At 52.7% G+C, this 23,459-nt stretch overlaps 1 protein-coding gene across 1 annotated transcript in view; it reads right to left on the reverse strand.

Annotated features, from left to right (window-relative positions):
* ADAMTS2 (ADAM metallopeptidase with thrombospondin type 1 motif 2) overlaps positions 1-23,459 on the reverse strand; it is a 223,772-nt gene that overhangs the window by 19,300 nt on the left and 181,013 nt on the right. Inside the window, exons 11-14 of the mRNA XM_040622615.1 lie at positions 10,001-10,146; positions 6,098-6,273; positions 5,349-5,482; positions 326-449 (exon numbers count right to left, since the gene is read on the reverse strand). Coding sequence (XP_040478549.1) covers positions 326-449; positions 5,349-5,482; positions 6,098-6,273; positions 10,001-10,146 — 580 coding nt within the window. The remainder of the gene's footprint in view (positions 1-325; positions 450-5,348; positions 5,483-6,097; positions 6,274-10,000; positions 10,147-23,459) is intronic.

The following is a 23,459-nucleotide window of genomic DNA, read 5'->3' on the forward strand; positions in this document are numbered from 1 at the left end:
AGCCCAGGGCAGTGCTCCTGACAGCCAGCTGGGGCAGGAGCCGGGAGCAATGGACCCAGAGGCCAGCTGGGCAGCTCTGGAAGGCAAGGGAGGGGTGCCCTATGCAGGCCCCAGCCTCAAATAAAGACTGAGATCTGCCTTGTGCACCTGTAGGTTGGCATTCTCTGCCCTGACCCCCAAGACCTGGCTTCCCCGTTCTGCATTCACCCTGGCTTAGGCTATACCTGACTTACGATCCTTCTTCCACATCAAGGCCACCCCCTCCCCAATCCCGCCGGGTGGCAGACAATCAGGCACCAGGGGCCAGAGGGAGGGGCTCACTCACCGAGCTTCTTGGGGGAGCGTGTGAATGTGCCCTTGACCACTTTGCAGTGGGTGTTGTCCCCTCCACACACGCCGCACTTGTCCTCCTGCTTGCTGGAGCCGATCACTCCGTCGCAGCCCACCTTCTGCAGGGAGACAGGGTGCAGTGTGTACTGGAGAGCCCTCTCCATGTGAGCCCTGGCCTGATCTATGCCTCAGGGCCCTGCCATCTGTTTCCTCTGCCCACGCCTCCCTTCGCAGTTCCTGATGCAGGAGAAGGAGACAGGGCTTTGGAGCAAGACAAACCCTGTGTGCCCACCCATGGACCAGCCACTGCTGCCCCTCCTCTGCTCATCTGGACAGTGTGACCTCGCAGGGCTCTGCACAGCCTGACGGGGGCCACCTGCCGAGATTGTCCTGGCCTGGCGAGCTACCCTCTGCATGGACGTCTCTGTCCCCATGGCTGTGAATCAGACCTGGCCTCTCCCCTTCTCCCAGGGGGCGACGCAGTGCAGCCCATCTGGGGCTCCCGCCCAAAGCTCAGGCCCGCACACCCCAAGAATGCAATGCCCCCTTTAGTCTGTCTCCAGGGTGTCTGCGCAGGAGGTGACAAGAATCGGTGAGAACAACTGGGCCTCCATTCGTTCAACAAATCCTCTCAATATCGCCCACTCCAGTGTCAAAATTATTCCACACCGAGCGGGGATGCTCCCTTGCCCTGAGCCACCTGGTGCAGGTAGTAATAAGTTCAGGTTCCTCTCCTCTCCATAGCTCTGGAAGCACACCATTCCCCAGGGCCAGGGAAACTCCACGGAAGGAGCTCTTGCAGGACAACAGCCCTGAGCATGTCATGTGAGGCCACTCTGTCCTAGCTCCGCCAAGGAAGACAGCCCAGCCTCTGAGCTGGTCAGCTCCCTCTGCCTGTCCTAAAGTGCGCCAGAGTGTCATGGGTTTCCCTTTTTGCCCAGCCTACCAGGAAGCTCAGAGCCAAATTTCCCCTTCATGGTAATCCCAACCACCTACCTCTAGAGAAACCCACTTTTCCCTCTGCTCTTTGACTTCTGACATTTGTCTTACAAGGCCCTTTGAGGGCAGGGGCTCTGCACCATGAAAGGGCTACAGAGGAGTGGTTCGTGAATCATGTTCGAAGGTATAGATAGATGTTGATGATCTTTGGTCTTACCCATCTATGTGTAATCATAAGCTCTTTGAATCATTTTTGGAAGCGAGCAGGGTGAAACACAATCAATGAAATGGACATGCTGATGTTTATTTTAATGATTCCCGAGGGGAAAATTAGCCAGGGAAGACAGCGTGATCTACCAGGGAAAAAAGAAGACCAAACGAAACATCAGTCCTTAAAGGTGCAGAACCCTGAGCCGAATGTGCACACCTTCTGTTTCTAGGTGTGTGGTCTCAGGGGGCGCACTGCTCAAACTCTTGAGTTTGTTTCCATGTTTGCGACATGGTGTCAGAGCAGCCCAGTGTGCGGGGGCTGTTGCTGCAGGCGAGAGGAGATGGTGCTCGCCGTCACAGGCTCCCTTCCTCGGGAAGGCTGGAGGTGATGTGGGGTGGGGGGGGGGGACTCCCTTTCAGGCCAGGACAGTTACACTCCCGGGGAGAAGGGCTGCTCCAGCCTCTCACCTGAGGGGGATTCATGCTCAGTTCCAGACAGAATAAACCAGAAGCAAAAAGCCTCAGAGCCGTTGAGGCAGGTGGGAGCCAAGGCAGGTGTGTGCTGGTGCCAGGGAGCAAAGCAGCATCTGGAAGGCGCTCTCCCGGACTCCCGGACTTCGAAGTCCACGCCAGATCATGCACCTTAAGTGAGAACCAGCTCTAATCTAGAACCTCTTCACTGGTTCATGTGCTCTTTCTAGAAAGGCTTGCAGCCCATGTACACCCCAAAACACTAATTAGAAATTCAGCTGGAGGATATCTGGACAGAGGGAAAACGAAGCAACAGGCTGCATTTCAAGACACTTGCTCCAATGGAGACTTTGTTCTGAGAGTCACAGAAGGTGAGCAAAAAGGAAAACAGAATAAATTAACTGCCTGATCTGTCAGAACGCCAGAGATATTAAAATAGCCTGTCACCCTTTTTCCTTACTTCTCAGACACATTTTTTGTATCCTTTTCCTTTTTCTGAAATCAAGGTATGTCTAATAACCACGGCGGACAGGACCTTGCCTGCCCTGGAGAGGAGCGGTTTCGTCTGGGCAGCTGCTGGGCAGCTCATCGGGTGGCGTGACTGCCAGGCACAGGCAAGCACCGTCCCCGGCTCGGGGAGCCTCCAACCCGGGCAAGTGTCTACGGACCTTCAGGAGATACTGTTTTAACACTCAGTGGTCTGAACGAGGGGGAGCGTGCTCCTCAGACGTTAACTGAGTAGAAAGGTTAATGAAAACCAGGGTCCTCGCGTGGGCCTCAAATCTCGCTTGCGGTCCTATTGGGGTTGAGAGCTCAGGTGGGGAGGGCTCGTGTCCCCAAGTGGCTCTGCGTGGCTGCTGCCCGCGGAGGCCACGGCCAGAGAGGGCTGGCAGCTGGACTCTGCTCAGATTCAATCCCGGGGGGGGGAGACACTGGTGGAGGTGGTGGGCTCCCTGTCCCTTGGGGAGGGGCCCACAGGCAACGAGGTGCTGCTTCCCTCCCTCCCATCTGTTATGAAATCCTGCGGGCAAGCCCTCAGATCAGGACAGATGCTAGCTTCTTTTAATCTCCGCCTTTCTCATTGCAATTTTCGGATGACATATTGACAGCACACTATTACTTTCTCAGGCCAGGGGACTGTGCCCTTTATCCCCTCGGCCTCATTTAATTCTTGATGTTCTTTTCATTCCCTGCTCTGTGGGCGTGCGCACACGTGCATCTCTGGTCTCCTGACGCATCTTCTGCTGTCATTTCACCCTTAACCTTCCTGAGGTGTTGTGTTTTGATATTCCCTAATTGACAGCATCCACTTGGACATGATTTTTGGCCCAGCATGAGATTCTTTTACAAGACGGGCTGCACATCCCCAGGCATTGTGAGGACTTGGTACCTTGTCTTAACTACTGCTCACATCTTCGGTGCGGCCCCAACCTTTCTGTCTCCTTTGCTTTAGAACTTCTGCATTATGACCACATATAAACGTAAACATTTCTATTTTCCAATGATGCAAAAAATCTCTCATCTTGCTGTTGTTCCTTCAAAATCACCATTAATTAATGAAATGCTTCATCTGTTTCTCGACTGTCAATGGTGGGAGCGAAGCTCTGGCCCCCGAGACGGTGAATGAGTACTCTGGCTTCTCTGTTATGTTCACGACCACATCAGAGCTGCCGTTTAAAGCAGCTTCTATTACTAAATGTTTCCCACGCTCACGGCTTGTGCTGGTCATTGTTCTAAAATTTTCTGTGTCTTACAATGTTCTGTTTTGTTTTTAAAAGATTTTATTTTTTTAATTTATTTTAGAGAGACAGAGAGTGTGTGCGCACGAGCAGGGGGAGGGGCAGGGGAGAGAGAGAATCCCCAAGCAGACTCCTGGCTGAATGCAGAGCCCGACGTGGAGCTCAATCCCACAACCCCGAGACCGTGACCCGAGCTGAAATCGAATCAGATGCTCAACCGACTGGGCCACCCTGTGTCTTATGATGTTTTGACATCTTAAAGAACTTGCTGGCCAGGGACAGGCTGCCCCTCCCTCATGCCTGCTCTTGGGGGCAGCAAAGGGCCGGTCTGGGAGCACGTTTCATATGTAAACCAACATTCCCCCATCACCCCCTTTTTTGCGTCTCATGCATGAGCTGATCCTTCCCCTGCTCGGAATCATCCCCAGACCAGATACCAGGAAGCCAGGGCCTCCCCTCCAGCCAGGAGCCCGCCTGCATTGTTCATACTCGCCTGTCCTCAGCTGTTTCCTGTGCCTGGCCTGCCTTTCCCGAGGGAACCCCCATAAAAGCTCTGCCCCCCACTCCTTTTCTCCCCCCATCCAAACCTGGTTTTTCCCCACGGGGCCCTGCATAGCGAGGTGAGCCCTTCCCTTGGGAAACCTAAGTAACCCACTCTTCCTTCAATGGCATTGACCTCTCTGGGTCATCACTCAGTCACCTTCATAAATTAAAATACCACAGGAACAAAGGCAACGGTGCTATCTTTGTCCTCAGTATGTGGTTTCAACCCCTGAGCAGACTGTGCAGCCTGGCCTCCCTGCTAGACTCAGCGCCCCCCCGGCCTCTGCCGCTGCGTCTGGAGGAGCTCCTTTGCTGTGGGCTGTGGGCCACCCTCTTCTGTGAGCGGACAGAAGCCCTGAGCACAAGTCTGGCAGCCCCGCACCCCACCTCCTCACTCTCCTGGCCTCACCCTCTTTCTCGGGGGCGCCTGCAGCAATCTGCCAGGTTTTCTGCCCGAGACCTCCCGAAGATGCCGTCTCTCAGGAAAACAAGACGTAAGTCAGCCTCTATGGTCCTACAATCAGTCCTGCCTCCTCAGACTCTAGGGGCCCCTCCAGCTGTTTCTAGGGAGCCTGACAGAGGGCAGGCCTGTGCACACGCCATGATTGTATGCCAAGCTTATCCCACCCTTGTTTCTTGCGACAGCCTGAGATTGAAGCCGAAGACGCAATAGTGATGGAAAACACAGCAGGGCATTTCTACAAACAGCCGAACCAACGAGACCCATGGTGGGCCCCCCTGATCGAGAACGAGCTGTCCGGGGCCCAGCGGAGTGCAAGGACGTGGCAGCACTTTGCTGCGGGTCGCCTGTGAACCACGTGCGACAGAATCACCCGGGAAGCATGTAAAATTCACGCTCCCAGGCCCAGCCTGGAGCTACAGAATCAGAACCTCTGAGGTGGGGCCCTCAAGCTCCCCGGGGGCCCTAAACGCACTCCAGTCCGAGAACCCTTGGCACAGGGAAGTGATCATGCCTGCCCTGCTCCAGGCACTGATTCCGACACTTTGCATGCTCAGCTTCTGTGAGGCCATGAGGCCGCCCAGCAACCCCAGGAAGCCGACACCCTGGGGGGGGGGCACGCCCCTGAGCCCCCCCCCCCCCGCCCGAGCACTCACCCTGCACTCCCCGCGCACACAGAGGCTGAAGGCGTCCTTATAAGAGCAGCGCGTCCCATCGTGCACCATTCGCTTCATGGACACCACCTCGCCGGTCTCCTTGGACTCGCAGTAGAGGTGGCACCTCTCCTTGGCTGGAAGGGAAGCGGCAGGGTGTCGGCAAGGAGGGCCAGCTGCACGGCTGGCTTTCTCCCCAAGCTTGCTCAAGAGAAGCACCATGCAAGAGAAAAGTTCTCGCCAGACTCTTCATGGGATACACTCGCCCCCTTGCCCTGCCACATGCCTGCCCTGGGCCTGGGACAGAAAGCAAAAGGGGGCAGGTGACTACAACCCCCTTGGGGACTTTGACCCTAGGCTATTGGATTTAGAAAGAGCTTTTCCCAACAGAGCCAGGCTGATGTTGGCACAGATCCCAGAGGCTCTGACAGCCTTTCCCTGCAGACTGCAGCCCCCCTCTGAGATGGAGACCCTGTCTGCTCTGCCACCCACTCCCAGAACCGCACAGGCTGGGTGTGTGGCAGGTGCTTGGCTGCTGTAACGCACATGGGTGATGGAGACAGCACAGCAGGCCTGTGTCTGGTGGCCCGCCCCTGCCCAGTGCTGGAAGGGGCAGGAACGGTATGTTTAAAGTTCTGGGACTGGGCCCTATAGCAACACCAGCCCGGGTGGGCCCTGCTGACAGCCCCAGCCTGCCCACAGCCTGGGCACGGCTGCTGAGCACCCGCCCCACTCCATCCCGGGGGGCTCACCGTCCCGGTGCTCGTGGGGCAGCCAGTGGTGCTGGGCGTCACCGTGCTCAAAGTACAGGTCCCACTGCCGGCATTGCTCCTCGCGGAAGTCAGCCAGGGAGTCAGGACAGTCCTGGGAGTTGCAGAGCTGGAAATCGTAGCCAAGGCCTGAGCAGGTGCGGCCCCCATTGGCCGGGCTGCAGGAGAAAGGGGAAGGCCTTGCGGCTTGGTGCCGCCAGGAAGAGGCCAGCATGTGGGGTGCCACTTGTGGGATTGTGGGGATTCCTGCATCTCAGGCATGGGGATGCAGCTGTGCAGAATGAAGGGACCCAGCCCTGACCTGTCCTGTCTTAGCTGCAGGCCCCGGGCAATCCCCCACCACCCATTAAGTATAGAGGGGCTGGTAATCCCTCCCTCTGGGACCCCTGTGGGACGGCAGCATCAGCTGGGCCCCCATGCACCCCGCCCCCAGCTCCTGTCGCTGTGACTGAACCAACAGTGGGCTGTGCCTGGCTGTTAAGACTCTGCCTTTCCTGGGACATAAATCCCAAGATGGAGGAGGTGGGGGAGTCTCCTCTACATCCGGGCCTGGTCCCGTGCCTGACCCATGGTGGGGACTCAACAATTCCAAACCAGCAGAATCCCGCCGCACAAGTTCCCAGCAAGGGTCAGGAACGCAGCAGACACTCTGTTTCCTGGCTTCCCCCCACCTCAGGGACCTGGGCTGAGTTTCCCTAATTTCCTCACTTCGCTGAGAACAGCTCTCATCCACAAAGCACTAGCCCCGCAGCAAAGGCCAGAAAAGGCGCCAGTGGTGGGTCGGCAAGTCCCTCTGGCAGGCGGGGCGGTGGGCACAGCAGGACTGCACCCCGGGAGGAGCTGGGGCCTCAGTGTCGCCATTTGCCCAGCATGGCAGCGCCAAGCAGAGCCTGGGGCCCCACCGGAGACTTGGGCAAGGGTCACGCTGTGCCCACGTGACAGGGGTGGTCAGTGCGACTGCATGTGGCACAGCAGAGCGGACAAGCAACAGGGCTGGTTTCCACGAGGCCCCTCCCCCAGGGCCGTGTTCTTGAGGGAAGGCGGTGGGAAAAAGTGATACAAGAAATCTGCGGAGAAAGCAGCAGGAGGCCTCCGTGTTGGATGGGGTGGATGAAAAGAAGGAGCAGCTCTGAGATTTACACCAGGGCTACCACCCATGGGGTCACGGGGATGACAACCTGACCAGGGCGTCCCCAGGACAGTATGCAGGTGTGGGAAGCAGCAGGAAGGAGGCGCACTGGTTCCAACGGAGAGCCACACAAACTCCAAAATAGAAAGTGAGCTGGAGAATTCAGGGGAGGTGGGCAAGGAAGACCAAGTGCAGAGCCGGAGACGAGACCGCCTGTGGTTTTGCTGTCACAGAGTGGGGAGAGCGAAGGACACAGGGGGAGCCCGGGCTAGTGAGCAGGGGCAGCTGGGAACTGCACAGCATCTCCATGCTGGCCCCCATGCTGCGGGAAAGGCCGCAGACAGACGAGCGCAGGGAGCCACAGCTTGCGGGACAGCGTGCGATACGGTGGTCACCCCCGGGGAGGATGCACGGAAGGGCAGGTGCGTGGGGCCTGCCTAGGTTGCTGACACAGAGGCTGCATGGAGCCCAGGAGCTCTGAAATGCTCTGGGCCTCGCAGCTGCCCAGGTCGCCCACTGATGCTGGTGGAAACAGTTGTCATGGCTCCCTGACAGCGCTGTCTGACCAGCACTGATGTAGAGGGAGCGCCGATCCTGGGCCTGATGGCTCGTGTGAACAGACAGCTCTTGTCTCGGTTGCGCTGGTCTCTTGCTGCCACCAAGGAGGCTGGGGCAGCCGGAGGAGTAAAAACTCCGTGGAGCACACAGGTGAAGAAGGACAGAAGAACACGGGGCCCGTCTCCCCAACCTCAAGCCTGGCCTGGAGATGAGTGCTCCAGACCTGAAGCACCCAGAGTCAGGCACCAGGCTTCAGGGTTTGGACGCCAGGGGGGCCGGGCCAGATCTGCTCTCTTGACTGTGAAGCCTGGACCAAGTCACTCTATCGGCACATGAAGGGGCAGCAGAGATTAAGTACAGGTCCTGAGGCTTGCTGCAGGCCAGGTGCCGTGCTGTGGGATGGGAGCCCTGGCGGTCCTCACCCAGCACCCCAGAGCCTCTGTAGTTCTAACGTCCTATCTTGTCAATCTCGTATCTCATCCTGAGGCAGGTATAATAGCCCCAGGGCTGCTTGAAAGGAGCCGGGACGGGGTACTCTGCACCTGACCAGGATGGGGCCTGGAGCCCTCGGGTAGGAACTGGTCAGAAGCAGGGGGAGAATTCTCCAGGCATTATCTGGGGCAACTGGCCCCAAGCACAGGTGCCCCCTGAGGTTTGGGCTTTCCCACTGCTGGACCCCGGGGCATGGGTCCCTTCCCGACTGATGTGGACTCGACCTCTCTCCCCAGAGCTGAGACTTCTGACCCCCTCTGGCTCCCTGGGGGCCGGTTCAGGGCCTAGCCAAGTGGGGCATGGGAACTGCTGCAGAGGTCAGAGCCCAGCCCGTCTGGAAGGGCCTCAGAGACCTGCAAGGCTTAAGTTTTGGGGTCACAAGCTCCTTTGAGAAGTTGATATGAAACTGGAAACCTGCTCCTCCAGAAAAACACACATGCACATAAAGTCATACCCAATACTCCTGAGGCTGTGGTGGGACCCAAGGCAGGGTGATGAGCTTAGGACTCAGGCTTAGGGCTTAGGGCCCCAACCCAAATATCGAGGGGGTCCAGGTGGATGGAGGTGGTGAGTGAAGACAGCTGGGTTGGGCTGCCCCATGAAGGGGGTGGCCTGAGTTGTTCATCATCCACCAGCCTGTATTTGGGCCTGGTGTTGCAGGGATGCCCAATCTGGAAGCTGGAAATAGGATTCTCTTTTTTTTTATGTGAAAGTCCAGATATTTTTGTATTTTCCTGTGAACCAAGATCTTTAAAACATCAAACAGGCCAAAGAAAGAATGACAAAAGCCACACGTCTTCCTGCAGCCATGGGGCATCCCCGGGAAGGTGGAAGACCAGAGTAAGAGGTCATCTGTGGGGGGTCCCGCTCACATGACTGTACCTGCACCCACAATCAATCCATGAGGTAGGCTACCTGAGGCCTGGGGGGCTCACTGATGTGCCCTGAGTCACACAGAGCTGCAGGGGCCCAGGCTGCACGGCCCCCTTTCCATGGGCAGCGCACTGCATGAGGCAAGGTGCAGGACTGGCGGGGGCCAGACCTGAGAGATAGTCACAGGATGGGGTGAAATGGGGGGCATAAAAGGAACCTGGGGGAGGACAGCAGAGCACAGGGCTTGGGGCCTGCATGGGAGGCAGGAGGGGGAGCACAGCTGGGAGTGGGAGCCTGGCAAGCACGGGGACACCCTCCCTGGGCGACCTCAACCATACACGCCCAGGATGGCATGTCGCTGCCCCTGGCTCTCGCCTGACTGTACACAGCTGCTCTCCTGCTCAGCCTCCAGCATCCGGGAGCCCAAGAGGGCCCTCCTCCTTATCCCCATTTCCCTGTCTCTGCTACACCTTCTGTCTTCCATGCCCTTGACCAAGAAGCGCAGAGTAAGTTGGTGTCTAGAGCAGGGTGCAGGCCAGGTTGGGGGAATGGCCCCAGGCCAGCGGCCCAGGGGACGAGGTTTCTAACACTCCAGGGCTGGCTCTGCCCCAGTAGGCTGTGTGACCTGAGTCAAGACCCTTCCCTCTCTGAGTCTCTGCTTCCTCCCAGGGATGGTGACGAGGCACCCGGGCTGCCTGCCCTACACCCTCTCCAGAAGTGATGGACAGCCACGGGGGCCCTGCAGGATAAGGCCGGCCAGCGAGGGACCTGTGAGGGGCCTTGGGGACCTCAGCTATCACACAGGAGGGTGAGAAACAGTGGGGCCAACTCACTGTGGGTTGTCACACTGGCGGGTCCTGAACTTCACGCCTGTGCCGCAGGTGCGCGAGCAGGAGCCGAACGGACTCCAGGCACCCCAGTTGCCATCCCGTTTGAGGATGTCAGGCGTCAGCCAGATGCAGTGTCCTTTGAAGCAGTGCTGAAAGACAGAAGGTCACTCCTATGACCCACCATTCCAGGGCCACTCAGACACCCCATCCTCTTCAGCTTACAGTTCCCCTAATGTCTGCTTGGCCCTGGAGGCACTGGGAGAGTGGACCTCATGTTCCCCTAGAAGTTCAGAGCCCCATCAGGAGGCCCGGTGAGGTGCTGACCTGCCTTGTTCCCCTTGACCGCCACCCCGGCCACCCACCATCCTCCACGTCTTGTCCAGCCCACTCTGTCCCCTCAGCCCGAGCCCGCCCCACACCCCACACCCTACACCATGTCTCCGGGTGAGGCCACAGGTGTACCTACACAGGGCACGTTCATAAAGAAGCAACCAGCAGGTCAGGCCAGTGACTCCAGAGACATACAGGACCTACCAGCTTACGTTTAAAGGACATACAATGGAAATGAAGGTCGGGTGACAAGCTGACACGGTAAACATTCATGAATGCAGTGAGCACAACACCAGCGCTCAGGGAACACAGACCTACAGCTCGAATCTGGTCGCACTGCTCCCCAGCCCCCCACGGGGAGGACACTTACACAAACTAGGGCCACTTTAGGAAGACGATTACAACATGTAAAACACTACCTTAGATCTAAAATGGAATACTGATTTAGAAAAAGAAAAGACATCACAAAAAGTTAAAAATTTAACAATGGACCAATACCACACACAACCAAAAGCAGAGAACAAGGATGTTTATCTAATGAACTGACTGCCACAATTTTTCCTGCAATTCCGACGACGTACTCGCCCATCCCCTCTTCATATGACCCCCGACCTGCGGGTACAGGCACAGGAGTCGGACGGACTCCAGGAGCCCCGGCTGCTGTCTGGTTTCAGGATGTCAATTTTGTAGGTCTGTCTTCCATATTGAGAACAGAAAGATAATGCTGCCATTCCTCGGCGAACTTTCTCTGTAAGGGCCGGTGGCTATTTTGGCTACGTGGTCTCAGTTGTAACTACTCAGCTCTGCCACCACAGCATGAACGCAGCTCTAGACAACACATCAGTGAATAGACATAGCTGTGTCCTGATAAAACTTTATTTACAAAAACAGGCAGCAAGTGGAAACGTCTACAGTGGACCTATACTGGTGAGCATTATTTTTAAAAAAACAACCACTTAAGGGGCGCCTGGGTGGCACAGCGGTTGAGCGTCTGCCTTCGGCTCAGGGCGTGATCCCGGCATTATGGGATCGAGCCCCACATCAGGCTCCTCTGCTGGGAGCCTGCTTCTTCCTCTCCCACTCCCCTGCTTGTGTTCCCTCTCTCTCGCTGGCTGTCTCTTATCTCTGTCGAGTGAATGAATAAAATCTTAAAAAAAAAAAAAAAAACACAACCACTTAAAGTACCTGGAAATTGTCCTAAACTCTATACAACAGATGGAGAAACATTGATTCAAGAATGTCTATGAAATCTTGGTAAGAACAGTGGAAGTCTATGGCATTCAGGCCACAACCCTTGCCCATACCTTCCCTCCAGCTCAAGGGGCCAGAAGCTTTACGGCCTGGAAGATGGAGCTATCTATCCTCCCTGCTCCCAGTCTGGGGCTATGGTTTGACCCTGGGAAAGGCAAGCAGCTGGCACCTCCCAATTCACAATTCTGTGTTGCAGAAAGTCAACTTCAGGCAGTAGAGGCCAAGAGGACTGGGTCTCCCATTGCTGCGTGAAGACTACACCCCGGAGAGGTCAGGCCAAGAATACTGGCTCTTGACAGCCCCTTTCCCAGATTGTTTGTAGGGCAGAGGTCCCATTATAAAAAGAAAAAACCAAGAAGATTAGGGGCTGCCATCCCCATCCAGTGACCACTCGTAGGCCAGGATGTGACTCTGGGAGAAGTGGGCCACCCTGGCCTTCATTCCAGCGCAGTGGTGTAGTGGTCTTCCCGGGAGATAGGCAGAACAGCCAGCTCCATAGCTCTCCCTAGGGGGACTGACTCTATTTGGAACAGAGCATGGGGAAGTTCATACCTACAGGCATTGTCTAAAACAAGAGAAATCTTAGTAGTGAGTTGAGCAATTAAGAGGAGGCCAGGAGCTCCATGATGCTAATAGCAATAAGTAAAATGGTAAAACCACCAACAGCATAACAGAAAGAACCAAGGCAAGACAGCTAAGAGCCCTCCTGGGGTCTGAGTAAGGCTCAAACATGGGCAACATCCTGCTTTTGTGAAAGGCTCAGAATTTCACTGGGTCATACTGTGGACAAGTCGTACTTGAGGGCATTCTCAAAACCACACGGGAACCAGTTAGCACCTAGTGAAATCTAACTGGGTGACACCAGTAGAGGCAGAACAGCCAGAAGTTTCCTGGGAAAATCAGAGAAGGAGACAGAGACAACCTGGCTAATACCACTGTCCGGGAGGGGGGGACGAGGGGGGATTCGGGGGGTTGTCTGGTCAGGGTGATGACACACAGGCCCAAGGCTGTGACCTCCGAGGAGGTGGGGCAGTATCAGCTGCTGCACAATGCAGGATAAACAAATACAGTTTATGGAAACAGTGCAGCAGAGTCACTAAACAAAGAAACAAGCAAACAAGCAAATGACAGGACAACAAGGTGCAGGGGCATCAATGTCTGAGTCTCTTCAGTGTATTATCTACAATGTCCAGTTTCTACCAAAATTTCTGAGACATGAAAAGAAACAGGAAAGTGTGATCTGCACCCGGGCTAGTAAGCAGGTGATGGAAACTACCTCTGAGGAGGCCCCGATGTTGGACTTAGCAGGCAGATTTCACAACAGCTCCAAGAACAAAAGGGAACCATGTCTAAAGAACGGAAGGAGGGGAAAGGACAATGTCGCACCAAATACAGAACATCAGGAAAGAGGTAGAAAGTGCTACAAAAATGTGAACAGAACTTCTGGAGTTGAAAAATACAAAAACTGAAGTAGTAAATTCACCGAGGGCTCAGCAGTGATCTGAGCTGACAGAAGTGAGAGTCCATGAACTTGAATACAGATCGGTAGCAATTCTGTAATCTGAAGAGTGGAGAGAAAAAAGAATAAATAAAAATGAACAGAGCCTCTGAGAAACATGGAAGGACCACTGAGTTCACGGCAACATGCATAGTAAAGGTGCTGGGAGGAGAGAAGACCAAAAGGAGAGGAAAATATTCAAAGACATGATGGGTACTCAAATTTGATGGGGGAAAAAACCTATACACCCAAGATATTTAACAAACTCCAAGTAGAATAAATGTAAAGAGAGCCATACCCAGACACATGATAGTCAAGTTGGTGAAAGACAAAAAGTCAAAAGCAGCAAGAGGAAAAAGACTCATCATGTATAAGGAAAGCCTAATAAAATCAAGAGCTGACATTTAATCAGAAATAATGGAGGTCAGAGGCAGTGGTGTTAACCAAGAATAACCAATTCTGCCAACAATGAAGGTGAAATAGAAATATTCTCACACAAATGAAAACAGGAGAATTCATGGCTAGCAGACTGCCTCGTAGGAAAACACTAAAGGAAATTATTCAGACTGAAAGCAAGTGATACCAAAGACTAATTCAAATCCACATGAAAAAAAAAAAAACAAAGAGTGCTGGAAATGGACAATTTTCTAGAAAGACACAGACTACCAAAACTGACTTAATAAGATACAGAAAATCAGAATAGACCTATAATAAGTAAAGAGATTAAATGAGTGATTTAAAACTTCCCACAAATAACAGCCCAACCCCAGATGGCTCCATTGGTGAATTCTACCAAACGTTTAAAGAAAAATTAACACCTCTCCTTCACGAACTCTTCCAAAATACAAAGGAAAAAAGAAATTTCCCAATTCATTCTATGAGGCTAGCATTACCCTGATAAACCAGACAGAGGTACCGCAAGAAAAAACTGCAGACCAATATCCCTTACGAAAATAGACACAAAAATCCTCAACAAAATCCTAGCAAACCAAATCTAACAGCATATTAAAAGTTTATACACCATGACCAAATGAAATTTATCCCAGGAGTGCAGGATTTAATATCTGAAAATCAATGTAATAAGCCATATTAACAGACTAAAGAACAAACTGTATTCACAGGATAAAGAACAAACTGTATGATTGCCTCAAGACTCAAAAAAAGAAATCTGGCAATAGCCAACATCCTTTCCTGAAAACACACATACACACACACCAGACAAGGAGTAGAAGAGAATTTCCTCAATCTGATCAAGAACATTGAGGAACTACCCATAGCCAACATCATGCTTAATGATGAAGGAATGAACTATTTCCCCCTATTATCAGGACCAAGACTTCAAGTCAACATCATATGGAAGTTCTAGCCAGGACAAGTAGGCTGAGAAAAAGAAATTAAAGGCAACCAGATTGGAAAAGAAGAAGTAAAACTATCTCTATTTGCAAATGACATAATCTTATATACAGAAACTTCTAAAGAACCCACTAAAAACCTATTAGATCTAATAAAGAAATTCAGTGAGATTGCAGGGCACAAGATCAACATAGAAAAATCAGTTGTATTTCTATGAACAGTTTATCCTATAAATAAACTGGAAGGGAAATTAAGAATTTATCTATAATAGCATCAAAAAGAAGAAAAAAACCTTAGTAATATATTGAACAAAGGAAGTATAAAACATGCACAATGAAAACTACAAAACATTGTTGAAATAAATTCAAGATCCAAATAAACAGAAAGACATCCCATGTTTATGGATCAGACTGCTAATATGTCGATACTCTAAATTCAATGTAATCCTGTCAAAATCCCAGCTGCAGTTTTGCAGAAATCGAAAAACTTCTAAAATTGACATGGAAATCCTCACCAACACCTGTTATTTCTTGTCTTTTGGATTCTAGCCATTCTGACAGGTCAAAGGACCGGAAACAGCCAAAGCAATCCTAGAAAAGAAGGAAGTGGGACAACTCGCACTTCCTACTTCAAAGTTTAATACAGAACTGCAGTAATCAAAAGAGTGTGACTCTGCCTTAGGACAGACAAATCTGTGGATGGAACAGAATGCAGAGTCCAGAAACGAACGCTTACATGCAGTCAGTGGGTTTCCAACAAGGGTAGCAAGATGATTCAACAGAAAGAGAACAGTCTCTTCAACAATGGGCTGAGACGACTGGGTGTCCACATGCAGAAGGATGAAGTTGGACCCCTACCTCACACCTTGCGCAAAAGTCAAATGAAAATGGATCATAAGCCTAAGGGTAAGGGCTATCCTTAGAATACAACACAGAAATAGATCTTACTGACCTAATGGCAATGGTATCTTAGATACAACACCAAAAGCACAGGCAACAGAAGAAAAAAAATAGATAAGTTGGACCTGTCCAGAATTAAAACGTTTGTGCATCAAACGATACTGTCATGAAACTGACAAGACAACCCACAAAACGGGAAAAAGTATTTGCAAACCATGTATCTGATAAGGGACTTATCCCTTATACTTAACCCCGATAAGGGACTTGTATCCAGCATATATAAAGAACTCTGATAACTCAATAATAAAAAGATAAATAATTAAAAAAATAGCAAAGGATATAGACATTTACCCCTCCCCCAAGACACATATATATGAATTGCCACCAAGCACATGACAAAGAGATGCTCGATATCATAGGTCACTAGGGAAATGCATGTCAAAACCACAACGCACCGACACTTCACATCCCCTGGGATGGTTACAACAAAAAGACAGATGGTAACAAGTCTGGGCGAGGATGTGGAGAAATCAGAACCCTCATGCAGTGCTAGCTGGAATGTAAAAAAGGTGCAGCTGCTTTGGGAACCAGTCTGGCAGTTTCTCAAAATGAGCAACGGAGCTACCATGAGATTCAGCAATTCCACTCCGAGGTACATATCCAAGAACAGTGACGCATTCCACCCATAGCTTGTACAGGAATGTTCACAGCAGCATTTCTCATAACAGCTAAAAAGCAGGAACAATTCAGATGTCCATCAGCTGGTAAGTGGATAAATAAAACACAGCGTACCTATACAACAGATGAAAATTCAGCCACTAAAAGGAATGGGGTACCAACACGTGCTACAACACGGATGATGCTTGAAAACACTATGCCAATTAAATAAAGCCAGACACAAAGGACACATTACATGATTCCATTGATAAGAAATGTCCAGAAGAGGCACATCTACAGAGATAGAGAGTAAATAAGCGATTGCTCAGGACTGGGATGGGGGTGGAGGGGAGAGGATGAACCAGAGAGACTGCTAATGAATACGGATGGCACTTCTTTTTGGAGTGAAAACAATGTTCTAAAATTTGTTATGACAATTGCACAACTCTGTCTATACTGAAAACCACCAAACTGTACACTTCAAAATGGGCAATTTTGTTTTATTTTTTGCAAGTTATTTATTTATTTGAGAGAGAGAGAGAGAGAGAACAAGCAGGGGGAGGGGCAGAGGGACAAGCAGACTCCCCACTGAGCAAGGAGCCCTGCAAGGAAGTCGATCCCAGGACCCTGAAATCGTGTCCTGAGCCGAAGGCACACGCTTAACTGACTGAGCCACCCACGTGCCCCTAAAATGGGCAATTTTAAATGTGAATTGCATCTTAACAAAGCTGCTGTTGGGTTGGTGGGTGGGGAACAAGGTGGCAGGTGGCACTGCTCTGTGGGTGACAGCTTGCTAACCCTGGCTCTAGCCTGTTGAGGGACATATTTTCTTTTTTAAATTATTGATAATTTAGAGAAGTTATTGGTGGTGTCATGGGAACATTTAGAGGATCGAACTGGAGACACTGCTCTCCGGTGTGTTTCCTGATGTGGATTTCAGGGCATTTCAAGTTTTCTTGGTCAGAGCCTGATTTTAAACATAACACTCAGTAACTGTTGCTGTTGACGTTGCTATTGTAGGGGAAACGTTCTGAGCTTGGGATTGTCTTTGATGTTGTCAACATTTCATGTCAAGTCAGAAAGCAGTTTAAATGCTTCTCCCATGTGTTCATCAGATGCACTCCCCTTCATTAGCTGCATTGTCAAACATTTCAAGAACCTGTCTGTTACTTCCCTATGATGTTTATTTCTTCCACCTAATGAATGGCTGCTCTGGGTTTGATCTGAAACCTTCTTTTGTTACAATTAAATTTCGGAGGTCGGAGTTACCTCTCCTGATTTCTTTACTCCCTTTTCCCTCGTTTTCTATTAATTTTTATCTGAATTTTTTTAAATACATAAATCTGAAAGTGACAAAAGAAGGTACCTTTATCCATCTACCTGAATCGCAGCTTGCCATTTCTCCCTTATTTTATTGGAGTGTTCCAGAACAACTTTCCAAAACTGCAGAGCAACTGGCATATTCAAGCTTCATCAACATTTCGAATAAACTTTTTGCATCCCATTTGCACTCAGATTTCTCTCCTGGTCTTTGAAAATTTATTTTAGCACCCCTTATATTTTGTAATACATATGTTGTGAGGCGTGGACAGCTTTTTAACAAGCAGACCATCTGGTTACACTTAGCCTTTTTAAAGAGACATCCAAGCCGGATCTGTGCTTAGAGGAGCCCATCTGCAAGACAGACCCCGAAAGCAAACACAAACTATCGTCCATATGGAAGCCGCCGTGACCTCAGGTCCAGCTGAGGCTCCTCCTGTCCACGCATACGACACGTTCCACAGTGACCCTGAGGGAGCTGGCGAGCTGGTGGGAGGAGTGTCTCTGGACGTTATTCCTGCACCTGGACAGTGACAGTAACTTAACTGTATGTGAAAGATACTGAGACCACGTAAATAAGCCAATAAATGGGCCTCAAATGCAGTTTCTCCCTAGCCAAAGCCACAAAGCACCCACAGCCAGTGAAAGAGGTCTATTGGAGGGGAAGGGGGGGTGAAAAGAGAAGTGATCTTAACTGATTATGGTTAAAATATCTTACTTTTGCAAAACTTATGAACACACACAACTGTGCAAACACATGGCAAGGCCCCTCCCGGGGCCCAATAAGGGGCCCAGTGGAAGTGAGAGGCCCCGGAGCTCAGGCATCCTAAGCTTCATGGTAAATTCACCTCTGCTTCTCTCTCAAAACCTTCTGCAGGCACCCGGGCTGCGGGATTCAGACTAGCTCTTTAGCCCGGCACCAAAGTCCCTGCATGACCGGCTTTTACTCGCCTCTCCTGCTTCATCTTCAGCCACCATGCCGGTCGCCTGGCCACTGACTGCTCTCTGAACAGACCACACTGTCTTTCCTCCCTGCCTCTGGGAATGCCTCTGCTCAGGAGGCCCATCATCACTGCACTTCCTTCCCCCACACCCAGCGCTGCAGACGCCAGAAGAGATCCCCCGCCAGGCTCAGGCTCTCACTCCCTGAGCCACGAAGCATATTGGCTCCTCATGCTCACAGTTGAGTCCCTCTCCAGGACACACCCTCAGCCAAAGTGTGCTGCCTAGCCCAGAGTCGTGGCTCTTTCCTGAGGACAGCCACAGCCAACCACTGGTCAAGCTTGGGCACAACTTCAGAGTCGTGCCAGCCTAGAGCTTTTTGGGTTGGGGTCTGCTGAGCCCCATATTGTGGTCGTATTGCTGTGTGATGCCTTGTTCTCCCCATAGACAGTGATCCTGCCAGTGCTCCCCAGGAAGATGGCTGCAGCTGCCATCTCCATGCCCAAGTCACTGCCAGGCATGCCTCCTGGATCCCATCTCTCAGATGGGCCCTCCCTGCCTCCCCTACCTCTCTGCACATCTCTGTCGGGGAGTTTCCTTCCTTCCTTCCTCCCTTCCTTCCTTCCTTCCTTCCTTCCTTCCTTCCTTCCTCCCTCCCTCCCTCCCTCCCTCCTCCCTGCCTCCCCTACCTCTCTGCACATCTCTGTCGGGGAGTTTCCTTCCTTCCTTCCTCTCTTTCCTCCCTCCCTTCCTTCCTTCCGTCCTTCCTTGGCTCCTCTCTCCCTCCCTCCCTCCCTCCTCCCTGCCTCCCCTACCTCTCTGCACATCTCTGTCGGGGAGTTTCCTTCCTTCCTTCCTCTCTTTCCTCCCTCCCTTCCTTCCTTCCGTCCTTCCTTGGCTCCTCTCTCCCTCCCTCCCTCCCTCCTCCCTGCCTCCCCTACCTCTCTGCACATCTCTGTCGGGGAGTTTCCTTCCTTCCTTCCTCTCTTTCCTCCCTCCCTTCCTTCCTTCCGTCCTTCCTTGGCTCCTCTCTCCCTCCCTCCCTCCCTCCTCCCTGCCTCCCCTACCTCTCTGCACATCTCTGTCGGGGAGTTTCCTTCCTTCCTTCCTCTCTTTCCTCCCTCCCTTCCTTCCTTCCGTCCTTCCTTGGCTCCTCTCTCCCTCCCTCCCTCCCTCCCTCCCTTCCTGACACAGGCCCCGCATCCTTCCTAACCCACCGAAGGACTCCCAGACCCACCTTCGCACCAGTGTGAGCCCTTGTGAGGTGTGACAGAGGCAGCCACCCTCTGGATTCCCCTTTCTGGGCTCTGGGCAAGCGGTCAATGGCTCCACCATCATAGGCACACAGCTGGCAAGCCTGGGATCAGGCAGGCCTGGCTGCAGGCCACTGGTGATGCTGGTCATGTCCTTCCAGGCCATGGTGACCCCATCTCTCACCCCAAAGTGCCCCTCACTCAACCATGGAAGGGAAGGGAAGAGCCCACAGAAACGCTGGCTGGTGGCCCCCTAGCTGGTGGTGAGAGGGGGGCTGGCAGACAAGGAAGAGGGCCCAGGTAAGGGGATGCTGTGGAATGAATGTTTGTGTCCTCCCCAAATTCATATGTGAAAGCCTAATGCACTAATGTGATGGTATTAGAAGGTGGGGGCCTTTGGGAGGTGACTGGGTCACGAGGGTAAAGCCCCTTACAAGATCGGTGCCTTTAGAAGACACGAGAAAGATGATTCTGCAACCCTCACCAGAACCCAACCATGCTGGCACCCTGATCTCAGACTCCAGCCTCCAGAACTGTGAGAAATACGTATCTGCTGTTTAAGCCCCCAGTCTGGCATTTTTGTGATAGCAGTCTGAGCTGACAGGACACAGAGGGAGGGAGCGCTCCTGGCATCTCTGAAGGCTGGGACCGGGACCCAACCGCCAAGTCACTGCTTGTCGAGAGAACCAAGGACCAGGAGGATGGAGAAGGCCAGACAGTGGTCCCCTTGTCCCTGTTGGACCAATCAGTCCCAAGTCTGGAAACAGGGAGCTGGGCCCAGGACAACTCAGAACATCCCACAGGCCCACAGCGTGACCGCCTCCTCCATGGACTCAGCTCCAAATGCACAGAGGCAATACTCAGGCATTGTAGAAAATACGAAGCAAGGCAGGAAGAAGGGAAAATCACCCTTCATTCCGCTGCTCAGAAGCTATCCTTCCAATATTTTGGTTTCTTTCCTCCTGGATGACTGTGAGCCTTTAACATTACCCCAAATGAACAATTTCATACTCGGATACCTCAGAGCCATTATTTTAAAAAATATGTTTAACGTTCTTAAAATGCTTTATAAACATACGTTTAAACGCCTACAAATACTTCCATGCAATGGAGAGGCTCGAACATGTAAAAGCATGAAGTCGCTTGTCCTGAGTGAATTCTGAGCCCAGGACAAGCTGGCAAGGCTGCCTCGTGGGCGAAATACCGTGGAGAGCGCTGACACACCCTGCAGGGGCCCGGGATCCTACTGGGTGGCTCTGAAAGCCTGCCAGGCAGGACTGCTCTGTTTCAAGGAAGTGCACGCGTTCAGCATTTTGGAACCCCTGTGATCCTCACCCTTCCTCCACCCACCAGCGTGCCCCAAGCGGGTACCACATGCCAGGAGCCTGAGCTGTGAGGGCCAGTGAGCTGGACACTTAGGTGACTTGCCAGAGAGAGAGAAAGGATGGCTCAAGGTCCCACATGAGGAAGGAGACCCAGGGCTCCACCTCCGAGGCCCAGATCCTGGGCTGTCCCTGTCACTGCCTGCCCGGCCGTTCTCCACTCTCCAGGGAAACAGGAAGCTTGACACAGGACCACTGCAGGGCCTTTCCACCAGACACGCGTCTCTGAAACGGAATTCATGAAAACCGAGGGTGGGTGTCGCTTCCCCAAGATGCTGCATGCGAATGTGAGAGCATATGGAGGACTCTTTCCTGCCAAGACACACTGAGGCAAGAGCCATCTTTGACCTCCTCCCTGGGCCTGCAGGCCGCCCTCTGCCCTGACCCTGGCTCACGCAGGGAGGGCAAAGGGAGTCCACCAGCCTGGCCTGCAGGGCAGAGACATCTGGGAGCACCCTCTGTGCTGGGCCTGGCCCAGCTTCAGGGTATCCAGGGCATGCCTGTTGCCAGCACCCTGAACAGGGCGGGACAGGAGCAGACTATCATCATGGCCTCCTGGGGAACCATATGGAGTACTGTGTCTTTTGTTTTCTGGATTCTGACCCTAAAGGGACTGCCCCTCCCAGGATTAGCCAATTTCTAGAGACAGTGAATAACTCATACAATAGTGTGGTTTTTAAATGCAAACCAACCAATCCAGAGGTTATGATCCAAACACATCCTCTATCAGGCTCTCATACTCAAGGCCCCATCCCCTGCCCAAATCACCCCAGGGACAGGTACCAGATGATTCAGAGCAGTCCCTCTGGCCCAGAGCCCACTGACATTATTCACACTGGCCAATCCAAAGTCTGCTCACCCTGCCTCGCCAGTCCCTTCCTACAAAAACCACAGTCGCCCCCACCCTTTGCCTCCTGGCCCACCCCAGTGCTTCCATGCACGGCTCCCTGCAGCCCTTCCTTCTGGGATCTGGGAGAAACAAACTGTGTTTTCACTGGTAATCATCTTCTGGTCTGTTGGCCTCACTCTGCCTCAAATTTTATATTAACATGCTGTATTTTAAAACACCTCCCCTCCCCATCTCATCTGCCCTCCCTGGCCCTCCTCACCAGGCTCCTGCTCTGCAGGATCCCTCCCTGGATTACTCGTCTCATTTCCCCCTACCTTTCAGGCTTCAGTGGGGTCACTAACAGGGAAGACTCTCTGAGTTTCCTGACAGGCCACTCGCGGGCCCTGTCCTTACTGCCTGTCACGGCCGCCTCTTCCCACGCACGGCCGACCCCCACAGGTGGTGAGGTCTGAAGGAGGCAGAAGGGGGCCGACACATGCAGTGGATGTGAATGAATGAACAAACGTGCACCTGGGGTGACCAGGCAGCCTGATGCGCAGGCCCACTGCTCGCTTCTTTGCCCAAGGGCAACACACTCACCTCTCCCTTCTCGGCCAAAGCCACCTCCTGATTCCTGATTCCGTGGGAGAGCTCTGGACCACTGGCTCTTGCTCCTCACCATCCTTATCCTCTCTGCTTCATCTCTCTGAGGTGCTGAACCCCAGGGTGCTGCCGACATCCCCTGCCTACCCGGCCCCCCCAGTGTCCGAACCCAGGGAAGGCTGTGAATGAACTATGAAACCAAAAGATGGAGGGTGGGTCGTTCTTTTGCATGCTCTCTCCAGGTCAGCCCTGTGTGTGGAATATAGATCCGGATTGTTCTGTCTCTGGGAAATGGTGGATATGGGCAACTGAGTAAGCAGGGGCCCAGTCTGGCTGTGGAGCCCAAGAGGGGACGATGTGCTTGGGATGAGCTGCTGGAGAGCGGGCACAGTGAGGATCCCAGGCAGTCGCACTGTGTCCCAAGCCTGGGCTCTGGCACCCCCTGCCCGGGGCTGGGGTCCCCGAAGGAGAGCTGAACAATTCACAGTCCTCATCCCTGAGATGTCCTGCTATTTCTCCAACCCGGCCAACCTCCCCCTGCTCCCTCCTCACTCCCCTCTCTCCTTGCCCCTGTGGCTTTTCTTGCAGGAAAGGGAAAGATAAGGGAGGGCTGCCTTCCAAATATAAAATTGCTTGCAGTAATGAGTAACATATTGAAAGATATGAACGCACACAGGCAGAGGAGTCTGATAGGTCCCCCAGGAGGTGCCCCGGCCTCTCCCTTTGCCCCTCCACCCACAGCCTCACACACCAAGAATTCCTGATGTGGGTCAGTTTTCGCCCTGTGCTCTGGTGAACCAAGGCAGGCTGAGCCCAGTCCCAGCTCTGCCCCCAACACTTTCAGCACAGCTCTGTCTTTTAACAAATAAAATGTAATTGTCTTTACTGGGCTAAATGAACAAAGGATCCCACCACCAAAATGAATGAAGGGCAATGACCAGGTCAGTCGTTTCTATGAGGAGAAGCACTTCTGCCACGTGTGCACCTTCCTCACCAGACCCCCCTGCTGGGGCAATCGGAAGTGCAGGCATTCCCTGGCCCACCTTCTCCCAGCAGCTGGGGTTCCTATGGGGTAAAAGCCAGCCCTGCAACTCTGGGCGGGTACGCCTGTGCAGGGGGGGCCCCTGATCCACCTGTCTTCTCTC

This window comes from Ursus maritimus, unplaced genomic scaffold, assembly GCF_017311325.1.
Source record: "Ursus maritimus isolate PB19 unplaced genomic scaffold, ASM1731132v1 scaffold_5, whole genome shotgun sequence".
Lineage (NCBI taxonomy): Eukaryota > Metazoa > Chordata > Mammalia > Carnivora > Ursidae > Ursus > Ursus maritimus.